Below are 12,859 nucleotides of genomic sequence, written 5' to 3' on the forward strand. Positions count from 1 at the left end.
AAAATATGCACGAAATACCTAGATATGTATATATGTAGAGGGGCTTTCAGACAATCCTCTTAATCCAGTGAGTTGTTGAGGCATCATACACAGTTTACTTCTGCCCACCCAAGTGCACATCATGGGGCAGTGGGTAAACCCATTCCAGTTTATGGCTGTCCAGCACTTTGACAGATTACATTTTGCTCTATCACATGTGCACAGCTGTCTGAAAATAAGTGCACTTCGGTGCCATGCAGGGCATGCTTAGGCTGAGAGGGCAGTCCTTTAATCTCATTATTATTATTTAATTATGCAAATATGCTGTGCTGTATAATGTGGAACCCCCCTACCAGGGGTATTTTTTTCATTATCTCTCTTTGTGCGAGTATGTGTGCGCACAGGTAGGTACCCCTTAGATTTCTGCTTTTGTTCACATTCAAACTTTAAATTTATATTGCATATGCTGGCAACAAAATAATACAAGCATTAGCAATGTCAATAGGTCTGTCTTTAAAGGAATATTGTATGGCAATGTGAAGCATTAGAAGCAGATAGCATGGGGATGGATATGTATTTGTTAGGAAGCACAGAACTATAGAATAATACCGTGTAGGTTAAAAGGTCAGGTGACAGTTACACAGACAAGCTAGACTAAAAGATCCATGTGGGTTAATAACCACCCTCCTCCCACCTGTGCAGTTGCCAGGGCAATACACTGTAAATTATCTAGTCGCATTTGCATATAGTATACTTAAAAAAAAAAAAAAAGAAACTGCCTCATGGGGCCAGCCTTATTGGCTTTACCTGTGCTTGCTGACTGGCGACCTAATAGAAGTGTCTTAATTAAAAATCAGTGGTGAAGCCAGTAGGTCTTGTACTCAGAACCAATTGGCTTGGTCAATGGTTTTAGCTATGCATAACAGCACCCTTGATAAACGGCTAACGGATTTAAAAAAAAAAAAAACTTTGGACGCAGCAAGCCATGTTTAGTAGGTGAGCACATACAAAGGTATTTTTAAGCTGGTGGTGGTGAGCAACACTGTGGGGAGAAACACTTGGAAATGGAGCAAAGTTGAGGGGGGAAGTAACAGGAGCGGCAGAGGAAATACAGGGGACACGGGGCAGTAACAAAATGCATGTCTGGTGTAGGAGAAGCACGTGGGTGAGAGAGAGTAGCATGGAACACACGAGTGGGGAGTGGGGGACATTTAAGCCCAAGAGGGAAACAGTTGGAAAACACATGCACTCTTGTAGACTGCTTAAAATAAAAGAAAATAATTACGCCTGAAAAAGCAAGCAGTGGAAGGACACTATAATGCATACATGCTTTACAACAGAGACAAACACAAAAAAAGAAATAAAAGCCCATGTAGGCTATCATATTAGAAGCAAATGAAAGTGACAATGAAGCCTACCAATGGCAAACAATGGGTGGGCTCAAAGGTAACTGTAAGCTAGCAATAAGTCTAGCAACAGTCAGCACATGCGCTGTCTTAGGGGGAACCTGAAAATGCTACGTCTTAGCTCGGAAATGTACAGAACATCTTACCTTTTCTATGACCCACGACACAAAACTAAGGACATGGGGATTCTGCTGCTAAAAACGTTACCCCTTCTTAACACTCCCCCTTTTTACCACTCATCTGTCAAGCTTTCAATCTTTAAATTAAGTCTTCCAAAGTGACATTTTCCTATTGGCATTGCCGCTGCTCCATCACAAAACACGCATCCAGGCAGATTAATGTGCTTCATTAGTACTGTACGCTGCTGGCACACTTGGCTGATGACGTACACAAGGACAGTATATAGCAGGTAGTTATTGAGCCCATTTTACAACAATTTAAGGGCTACTGTCCTGTGCAACGCACATTTCAGGAAGTGGTCTCTTGTCACAGTCTGGCTGTGAATCTGTTCAACCAATGAGAAGAGGGGCAGGTGAGGTGCACCCTAGCAAGTGAACCAACTGTAGGCACAGCTCTCGAGTACAGTCTTCAAGAGCAGAGTTGGAGGACAAGAGTAAACAGTGATGAACAATAAGATGAGAACTAGGGCCCCACTGAGAGGTCAGTGGAGATAATCAGACAGAGAGCAAGAGAGAGAGTGAGCGAGAGAGAGAGAGAGAAACAACTTTGTGAGAGAGGAGGGGACAGGGCCAGGAAAGAAAGGAAAAGGAAGAGAGGGAGAAAAATAGAGTGAAACAAGAAACACTGACCTGCGAAATAGAAAGGTCGCAGAATAACGAGCACAAGAGAAAGACAGAGGAGAATCTGTTGGAAACTGAGGAGTAGACAGTGGGCAGGAGAGAGGGAATGGGAGAAAGAGAAAGGAGGAGAGATATGTCGCAAGCAAGGATTCCCTGGCATTAAGGTGAGGCAAAAGCAAAAAGGAAAGGGGAAAGAGATAAGAGAGCGAGTGTGGCCAGGGGAAAAGAGCCAGAGAGGCAGAGATGGGGGCGAAGAGACACAAGACAAGAAAACAAAGTTACATTTTCACATACACTGCCCAAAGATGAAAAAACAACCACTATAGAGGATTATACTGCAAGATGACTAACTGCACAAAGCTCAAAGATGAACAGAGGAGTTATATCATGCTTTGAGAAGAACCAGAGATGACATACAGTTAACAAAAGACCTACGTGTAAATTGATACTTCAATAATCATGAACTTTCAAAGCACAGGCAATACTTGTAAACCAATGAGTCATTCCAGTACATCATTATTGAACTGAACTCACAGAGAGAGAGTATAAGGGAGAGAAGGAGGGAGGGGTGTAGACAGCACTTAAAACTAGAACGAGCCTGCTTCCAGGCACTCCAAATGCTACCACATAACAAAACCAAGGCACAGACTACTGTCTACTGACTACTGTCACATAACTACGTTAAATACCCAAGCGTGTGCTGGAAATATTTACCTGGTTTTGAAACTAGCCACAGTGCAATATTACATTATTGATATTTTTTATTAAGACCTACTGAACCCAGAATATCACATACATCTGTATAACCAAAGTAATTATATAAAGGTAAGTATAAATGTATAATTCTCTGCTCAATTAGATTACATACTCGCTGGTGTTGACTTTTCATCCCTGTGCCCCATCCCACTAAAATGCATGATAAATGGTGGGTACATATTTAGATCCTAACTTTTTTTTGGTAGACATTACAGAGGGTGTAATAGAAGAGTCTACGGCAGTAGAGAAGACAACAGCACAGAAATACCATTAAAGAGAGCCCTCTTTGAAGAAACCTGAACAACGAAAATGTACTTAATAATATATGCGCTAACAAATCCTTTATAACAATCAATTAGGAGTCATCAGTGTTTTACCTTTGCTCAATATGACTCAGCATCCATTTTAATGTGCCCCTGTAGTGAAGTCTCCTCTCAGTCTCTGACACATTTTATTTGTGTGCAAGTCTTTCCTCGGTGCAACCTTTTAATCCCAATTTTAAAAATCAATGGATTTCATCAAAATAGACCGTCACTAAGCTTTTTACGTATGTTATCTACTTCTTGGTGTGTTCTTCAGTTGGTTGTTTTTGAAAATGTGCCATTTGTTTATGCAATCAGACTAGTATTTAATAAAAAAGGTTTGTTAACCAGTACGTTTTCAACAATTTCATGAATTATAAAACACTTGCGATCTATTACAAGATTTTAGCGTTGATGTATGTGTGTTAGGGTATCGTTTTGTTATTTTGTGGGTTTGGTCTCAAGTCCAAAATAAAGATTGATTGACTGGCTGATTGAAAAAACGAAAGATTGCGTAAATGGCAAAGCTGAAATCTATGTGGCTTCTGTGTTAATTATTTTGTATGTTATTTCAACGTAACAACAGATTTGTTGTTACCACTTTTCTCCACTGATTTTTCCAAAGTACAATTTCTTTACAAAAATATGATTAATGCATACAAAATTAAGTTACAAAGGGGGTAGAAGCTGATGTGTCTGCTGGGTTGGTGATGGAAATACCAACCTCGGCTTCTCTGCCTAAATTTTAGCAATGTTTGGTAAATCACTTAACCACACTGTACGCCAAATGTCTTTCTTTGCTCAATTGGGAAGTGCTTAGAAAAGAAAAAAAAACATTCTCTAACAGAGGGCATCCATATATGTAGAAGAATATCTGGGATATTGTGCAATAAAATAATAATATGTCCCCGGTTTGAAAAAAAGAAAATCAACATATTTTGTTTTCCCAGCGTAGTGGTTGTATTGATGAAAAGCAAAGGTGTGAAACTACAATTCAGTGACAGTCACAGAACACCCCGCTAAGTCGTCATAAGGATCTATATGGCTCCATCCATACCAGCCTTACCTGTCTTTGGATCCACGTCACCCTGTAAGTGCGGTGGCGGATTGCCCGGAGTGAAGTGCTCGTTGCTGTAGGTGATAAGGGGTGTGAGAGGGTGTACATGGTGAGGGTGCTGCACAACTGGCACTTTGTTAGACTGGAAAAAATAAGAAAAACATGGATTAGTTTTATATATATAGCCAACACTTTACTACAAATTGACGTAGGTACTCGAAAACACTTTCAATGAAAAAGTACTTTTTCCCCCTTAATTCCTCAAAATTCTCTTATTCACCACACACTTGTCGATGTAGTACATATTTTGCAAAGGAGAACAAAACTGTCCGAGGCTGGCAGATATCCTAGACCTCAAAGCAGGCCAACTGGAAGCATGGTTAGTTCAAAGAAGCAGAGCTTACAGCTGGGTCTGGCCATCTAAAGCCAACTCTTCAGAACAGACTGTCACCTGACAAGTCAACATTTCTTTCAAATGTGCCACCAAATGAAAAATATCACACCTGCCCACAACACCGACTTCGACAACAGGCACCAGGCGATTCTCAATTTACTATTGCTGGTTATGGAGCATTGTTAAGCGAGCCCTCATTTTTCCCACTAGTTTGCTCCTTTGAAGATTGGCCATGGTTATCCACACAGCACTAAACGTGGATATTTTTTGAGCGTTCCCTGTCAAAGCAAGTGGTGTGCAATCTCACATGGAACACACACTTCCTGTTGTGCATCAGTAGCTCCAAACAAACCCTCACGATGCTCACACTTAGTGGTGAAGAAAATAAACAATAAACTGGTCAGTGAAGTTCAACAAAGACAGGGCCATTGTGTAATATGAGAGGCTCGTTGACGCAGTGGACAGCTATGTTGTAAGGAAGGTTATTCTGAAAAACATTACTGCTGTAAGGAATAAAAAATGAAAATCAAGAGCAAATTCTGAGCCTCTGTACACAGTGGCTATTGGGAAAATATCCTCATTCACATGCTTCAGACTGGGCGTCGAGTCTAGTGTTCAAAGTCTACAAAACAGAGAGACGTGCAAATGACCACAGGGATGTTTCCTTTCAAGTAAACACAACAGCAACTGATATGTCTCGCTTTATTCTCTCTGACAATAAATAAGTATGGTTTTCTATATTCTAAATCTCGTACCACTAAGCACATTTCAAAAACACAGCAAAGTACACTTGTTCATAAGGCAAATACATTACGGCAAACGAGTGGGAATAACATCGTGCAAGGACGAACTGAGGAAACAGATCAATGCGGTGAAGGCCAGCCCCCAGCATCCCCACTCTCACTCTATCCCCGCGCTGTTGCAACCGAAAGAACTGGGTACGAAAACAAGCGTTTTCTTGGTAAATAACACCCAGTTTGAGATTTGTGTCGGTCCTTTCAGATCTAAGCCTGTGGGAGGGGCTGGCAAAGAAGGCTGAGCTAAGATATGAAAGAAACAAAACGAGACTGAAACAAAACGAACCGCTGGACCATTTACTGAGAATAATCCAACTGCAAAAGTACCCCATTCCCAGCAGACGCTTTTCAATGAAATCCCACAACGAACATTTAACCAGATTAGGTAGCAGCAAAGATGAAGAGGGTGGTATTAGATGAATGGATTAGAGTCAGCCCTCATTATAAAATGTGTCTTTATTCCCCCTTTATTGCTCCACACAAGTAACCACTCACATTACAGCCAGGCGCGAGCAATCACATTAGGAGAAAGAAGGTTATTTGGATCCATGCATCTAATAAACTAATTCTGATGCCCAATTTTTTTCCTGTTCTGAAAAAACATGGCTATTTTATTTCCACAAAAAGTGATCAATGCTCCTTACTATATGCCTGAAAATGTGTATGCAAAATAACATGAAATATAAGAAAGGGGACTTTTTGTGGTGCAGAGGCATTTATCCAACTAAATTCAGATGGCAATCTATCAAGGATTACACTTTTTATATGTTTTGTTTTTATTTTTAGAAATTGCCGAAATAACAGGGGGCTGAGCCTTTAGAGACCTCCAATTAATCTAGCTTGTACACAAAGTAGGTGTCTTAGCCCTTTTATGACATACAGTTTTTAATTCAACAAAACGTTTCCAATTCTACTTTAAAATTAAGAGAGTTCATCCGTTTTGGCTGCTTGGTTATAAAGATCCTCAGATATTCACTCCTTGCAACAAAAAAAGACTATGTTCGCATTTCCTTCCAATCAGGAAAATCTCACATCTCTAAAACTGCTGTATAGGTCCTTAAGATGCCAGTCACTTTACACAACCATGAAGAAAAACATGTTTTTTTTTTAGCAGAATACTTGGGCCCTAATTCTGAGTCTGACGGGCGGCGCCAGACTTCCCCCCTCCGAAATACCGCTCCGCGGTCGAAAGACCGCGGAGGGTATTCCGAGTTTTCCCCTGGGCTGGCGGGCGGTCTTCGCAAGACCGCCCGCCAGCCCAGGGGAAAACTCCCTTCCCACGATGACGCCGGCTCGTAATAGAGCCGGCGGAGTGGGAAGGTGCGACGGGTGCAGTTGCACCCGTCGCGTATTTCAGTGTCTGCTTTGCAGACACTGAAATACTTTTAGGGGCCCTCTTACGGGGGCCCCTGCCGTGCCCATGCCATAGGCATGGGCACGGCAGGGGCCCCCAGGGGCCCCGCGACTCCCCCTCCCGCCATCCAGTTCCCGGCGGGAGAACCGCCAGGAACTGGATGGCGGGAGGGGGAGTCGGAATCCTCCATGGCTGCGGAGCGCGCTCCGCAGCCATGGAGGATTCCTACGAGCGGCGGAAAGTCAGCGGGAGACCGCTGGCTTTCCGCGTCTGACCGCGGCTAAACCGCCGCGGTCAGAATGCTCGTAGGAGCACCGCCAGCCTGTTGGCGGTGCTCCCGTGGTCGGTGGCCCTGGCGGCCACCGACCGCCAGGGTCGGAATGACCCGCTAAGTGTTCTGTAAAGGATGTACCCTCATACTTTTTGACGGTTCGGCCCCTGAAACGTTTTGTTTCGTTAAGGGGGCATTCAGGGTATTTGTGTTCCGAGGGAGTAAATGGGTTAAGAACCCAGGCTGCTTCATTTCAATTGATAAATGAGCGCCCTAAAAAATGATGTCACTATATTCCCTTTCTATATTTAACCTATTCCAAACTGGTCACATTCCAAAGTTAAAACCATTTTTAAGTCAGACTCGAACACAGTAGGCCTCAAAGGGCAGGTGCTCTCTCCGACTTAGAAACGTTTTATGCAGACCTGAACACACCCTGTGAGGCATGACCACAATTGATTGGCTCGGATCAGCCTAACCCTGCTCTTCTCTTCACAGGTGTGCAGAGGGCCACATGTTTTTTGGAGGCTGATGCCCAAAGGAACACCAGCCCTGGCCGAATATATGCAAGATAGGGAAATAGATACTGTGGCACCAGATAAGCGGGTGTCATGTGAAAAAGGTAGGGTAGGGCTAAAGCATGCAACTTTTGTCTGTTTGTGTACATATTTTCTGAAGATATGCTGTGCATATCACAGAATGCTATTAAAACTGGTTAGTGTGCCCCACAACAAAGTCATTTTGATGTATTTCTCCACCAAACATCTTACCTGTGCATGACCCCCGAATCCCACCTCACCTGCAGTCCATGAAGTGTCAATTCAAGCAACAGGACCTCACGAGATGACAAGTTTGCTAGTTCATTCTTTAACACGATTGCTAAAATTGCTTTGTTTACTATCTCATTTCTTAATACCAAAGTTTAAATCTTGGTCAAACACCCTTGTGTGTTGACACCTTTTAAAAAACGAATTAAAGAGTGGCCATTTTATTTAAATACATTATTTCCAATTATGTTCCTCCCTCTTGTCAGTTCTTCATTCAAAGTGTTATTTGTACCTTTTATATATTCTTGTGTTTTGGCGGAGTGTTGTAGGCTTCCTTTCAGGACCTTCAAAGTGTTTAGTAGGAAAAACATCAGAGAGCACATATAAACAACATGAGACAACAACTGTCTTCTTGGTCAAGAAGATGGTCTGTTTTATCCTTTAAGAAATCATCATTCTAACTTGAAGGGAATTTGTTGGACAAGCCCTAATGTTGAAGGGGACTTGATGTTCTCATGCATCTGATCAGACACCGAATGTTTAAAACGAAGTGATTGGCTGGGACTTTGATGTAGGGAGGAGGCAAGTAGACCCTTAGGTGTTAAGGCTGAGCATGAACTGAATCCAGCATGCAAGGAAGTCCTTAACACTCTTCAAAATCTCGGCTGGTCAGTTTAAAGTCCTGGGCGAAGTTGAAAGGAGCTCCAAAAGACAGAGCATTGGACACCCTTGCCTTCAAATCAAACTTCAAGGAATGAACCGGTTGACTGGGTTTGAAGACCTTGGAATATCAGACAGGAAGACTGCCATGTAGAGTCTTGAACTGCGATATTTCTTCAAAATGAAGCAAGAGGGAAGACTTTAATGCAGGTGCAATATGGCCATTAAGATAGAAACCAAACATGGTCTTGGCCCCATGGCTCTTGACTATGTGGAGCACAGACAGGGTCCTGACTGGAACCCATCTGCAGATTGCATCACAATTATTGAGCAATAAAGCGCCAAAGCAATATTATTGATTGAGTTCCCTTTGTCCCTTCATTTCAGCATGAAGTTGTGATAAAATGCATTTTCGGTACTTGAAATTACTTGTGTAATAAAGGAGAACCAAACAGTACCCTGAGTTACATAGCTACTGTCCTCGTAAGAAAAGAGATTGCACAGTATCTTGCAGTAATAAGGGAGAGGTTTCGGGCCCATGAGGCGTAGAGCAGGAGCTTGGACACTGAGTCCATAATGATGCATTCACTACTATACTTACTAAAGAAGACCATCACTCGGTATTAGTCCTCAGATCCCACTTTTAAACTGAGACACCTCTAAGTGCTGTGTAGGTGGATACAGAAGCTAATATGGCTTTGATGCAATGGCCAATGGATTGACATGGCTACTGAGGAGAGACAGCAACCGCATATGGGTGTGGCACACCGCAAATGAAGTTAGTAATATTAGATTGGAAAAGACCCGGTTTATTTGGTTTGGTCAGCTAGGACTATCCTAACAATTACTGTAGCATTTTTGCAATTGGACAAACTGTGTCAAACTGTCAAAGAAATAAAAAGCAGTTAAGAGATACAACAGTCTGATTGGCTGTGCATGGCCACCATATCTGGTGGTAAAAAGCAGTAGGATTTATAGATAGACTCAGGTCCCACACTGGGTTCGAATGCCAGACTGGCTGTGTGTAGGTTGACTATTGGCATTCAGAGTCTGAGGATGCCCACAAGTTCCAATATTTTATGGTTGCAGGAGAGGCCCCATTTGGTTTTAGAAGCATATAATTGTTTGATTTCGGCTAGTAAGGAACAACAGCAGACAGCCATAACGCTGATAGAAAGAGGGACTTTGGTGGTGACAACCTACCAATGTACTTTTTGAGTTGGGTGAACCTCCTTTGAGCCACAGTCAAAAATCTAGAACTTTGTGTGTTTAGTGGGATGTTAGGATTTCGTACGATTTCTCGTGTGTTTATTACCCGTGTGCTCTGGTTGGCAGAGCTCACCAAGGAACCCAATGTTTGTGTTTCTGTTGAAGAGTTTGACACCGGAGCCTTCATGTCAAGGGTGACAATTTAAGGCATTACTATGCATTCAATATTGAGTTGATCGTGGTAGGTTGTTCGGTGATGAGAAGTGGTTTTGTGAACTTAACTGGCTACATTTAGTTTATGTGAGGAGAGGTTGGTTGTTGGTTTGCTGTAGGTTTTGACAGGGAGTTAACTAGAAAGAGACATGCCGTTGGGGGGTTTAAGATCAAGGATTAAGAGCTGCAGGAGGTCAAGGATGTGCCCATGTCAGTGGGTCGAATGTATCAGAACCTAAGCAGAGACCATAGTCCTGAGATTCACAATGATTTTCTGTGTCCATATGTCCATGTCATTCATCAAGATGGGCTGATTTATAATTAAGAAGACATTCTAGGCAAGGTTCAGCACATCTCTGAAGGATGTATATATTACATGAAGCATAATGCACATATACAGAGGATTACTGACTTGTGAGATCTCTCAATAGCAGGTACATGATTTTCAGGCAACAGATCAAATCAATGAGCAGATGCAGGGAACGCGATTCTTCCACAGTGTCCTTTTTCGTGTACAGGGTATTGGAATTAGGTGGGAAGAAGCAGGCAATGTCATGTGCGAATGTGTTGGCTAATCATGCAGGTCATGAATTTTAAATGCCAGTAAATTCACTAAATTGTCTCCGTGCATTGCTTCCAACTAAAGGCTGAAGTGATTAATTCTGATGTTTAAAAGCTCCGCTGGGATGGTGCTTTACAACAGGATACAGATCTAGGAAGAGACTCTTCACCACTGTAGGGAGTGGTCTATCTAGATCTCCTCTCCAGGACTCTTCCATCTCTGGCCTGTACAGTGCTGTTAAGTCCTTTCAGTGATAACTGTGAAAAAAGGAAGTATGGATTCCTAAAGATCAGGGAAAACCCAAGCATCTCTTAATTACCGCACCTGTCAGGCCAAGTTAAAAAAGCAACGTTGGTTTATCCTCAATGGTGGAAAACGTTCAGTCAAACTGTTACTATCTGATTTAAACACCAGTCTTTGCACACACTTTGTCAACACAGACCATACTTATTCCTCAGGACTTTCTTTTTACACACTTTGCAGTTGCCAGTAGAAAATAAAGAAAGGGAGACCCCAGGTAAAACTGTTTGTGGGGTTTAAATGAAAAGCATCCAAAAATTGGAGGAAAATGGAGGAACAACTTAACTAGTGTTTTTGGGCCAGATACACTAGAGGCCTTCAATACAATTCCCCAGTGCCCAATACAATCATTACCTCACCCTATACCATATGTTCAGAATTTACTGGATGCCATAATTATAACCTATTTCAAGTCTTCCTCAAGAAATGGGGCATAATGTGGATTTCTGCACACAGCATACTAAATCCACATGGGAGGGTTAACTATACGCATTTTTACTCCAGTAAATATCAGTTAGGTACACCGGCCGGAAATTATTTGGAGATGCACATTTTATTACACCTGGTAAAATAAAGCTGCGCACCTTTTAATTCTGATATGTGCAATAACAGCACTGAGCTTGCTATTCTCCAAAATAATTGATGGGAAGGGAGTGACAATAAAGCAAGTGTGCAGACATGTTCATGAACTCCCTTGCACATCTGTCAATAGTCAATTAACACCCTTGAGTGAGCTAAAACGTAAAACAGCAACCCTGACAAGGCCGGACTATTGCAATAAAAAATTTTTTTTATTTAAAGCGCAACATTTTAACGTACACTTAGATGAAGTTATGATAGCGGGTCGCCATTTTTAGCAGGAGTGCTCCTGTCTGCAGTCTGAAATTAGCTATGGTGTGATTATGCTCCTTGGTAAGCCCGGCTGGTTTGAAAGGAGTAGGAGGGATACGGGGTAAGTTGTGCAAGAGACCGCTGCTACGTAAGGTGAAGCCATGAATGATATCAAATGTCCATTGCATGAGCACGGCTGTGAGGTACCTCCTGCTTTCTCCTGAGTGAACAAACCCACAAGGCACACCTGGACCCTGCTGCAGGTGATCACTCGCCCACTTTCGGAAGCATGGACAGATCCGACCAGCTCTCAGCAGCAGAACAGGATCAGCTAAACTGCGTTAGGGATAAAAATGATCTCGAGGAGAGAAAGGAACCAAGTGAAAGGTTCATGAAATGAAGAAGTCTTAGAAAGGAAATGCTAAAGCCCGGCTACTTTGTCCGTTAATCTACTATTTTCATCTTGTCAACATCCAGCTTGATACAAAACAAAAAGACAAAGCCTTTTTACAACCACTGGAGCATTCCCTTCTGAACCCGCTTGTGTCTTTTGTGAATGATGCTGTGCATTCTGCCCTCTCGCAGTTTGTGCAGCTCATTTCTCCCCCAAGGTCCTGCCCTTTGCTAACTGCCTATTGTCGCCCAGGACAAGGCCTCTATTCATGGACTGCACTCACAGCTCCGCCCTCCGTGGTCACAGCACAGGCAGCCATGTGCACGACAAAGCCACCCTCGGCTCGGGAGTGCGCCCCAAGCACAGCCCAGGGGGGGACTTCATTCAGGCACAGGCCTCTCCCCGGAGTCCCAGGGCAAGCTTTCACAGACCCTCACCGCATACTCTCGCAGGTCCACCCCTTCTGCCTTCTCTCACAGTCCCTTCACCTGTGTCACATTCTCTCATAGCTCTAACGCTTTTGTCACATTCATTCACAGCTCTCACCCTTCCTTAAATTCTCTCAAAGCCTTCCCTCTCACTGCATATTCTCAAAGGCTTACTCCTTATGGCGTTTTTGCACAGCTGTTGTCCCTCACTGCAAACTCTCACAGCCCTTCACCTTACTGCGTTCTCTCGCAGCTCTTACCCTTTTTGTCACATTCATTCCCAGCTCTTACCCTTCCCCATAATCTCTCACAGTTCTCCCCCTCACTGCATACGCTCGCAGATCTTCCCACCCTCACTGCACTCTCTCACAGCCCTTCC

General features: G+C 43.0%; 1 protein-coding gene across 45 annotated transcripts in view; it reads right to left on the reverse strand.

The window, feature by feature from the left end:
• The window catches only part of TCF7L2 (transcription factor 7 like 2), a 296,453-nt gene that overhangs the window by 42,298 nt on the left and 241,296 nt on the right, over window positions 1-12,859 (reverse strand). For all 45 annotated transcript variants that reach the window (XR_011204893.1, XM_069239337.1, XM_069239334.1 and 42 more), the window contains one exon: window positions 4,310-4,442. Coding sequence is in view for 44 of the 45 variants with exons in the window: in XM_069239337.1 (XP_069095438.1) it covers window positions 4,310-4,442 (133 nt within the window). In the remaining variant the exon portion in view is untranslated. The remainder of the gene's footprint in view (window positions 1-4,309; window positions 4,443-12,859) is intronic.

The sequence above is a fragment of the Pleurodeles waltl genome, chromosome 6, assembly GCF_031143425.1.
Source record: "Pleurodeles waltl isolate 20211129_DDA chromosome 6, aPleWal1.hap1.20221129, whole genome shotgun sequence".
Lineage (NCBI taxonomy): Eukaryota > Metazoa > Chordata > Amphibia > Caudata > Salamandridae > Pleurodeles > Pleurodeles waltl.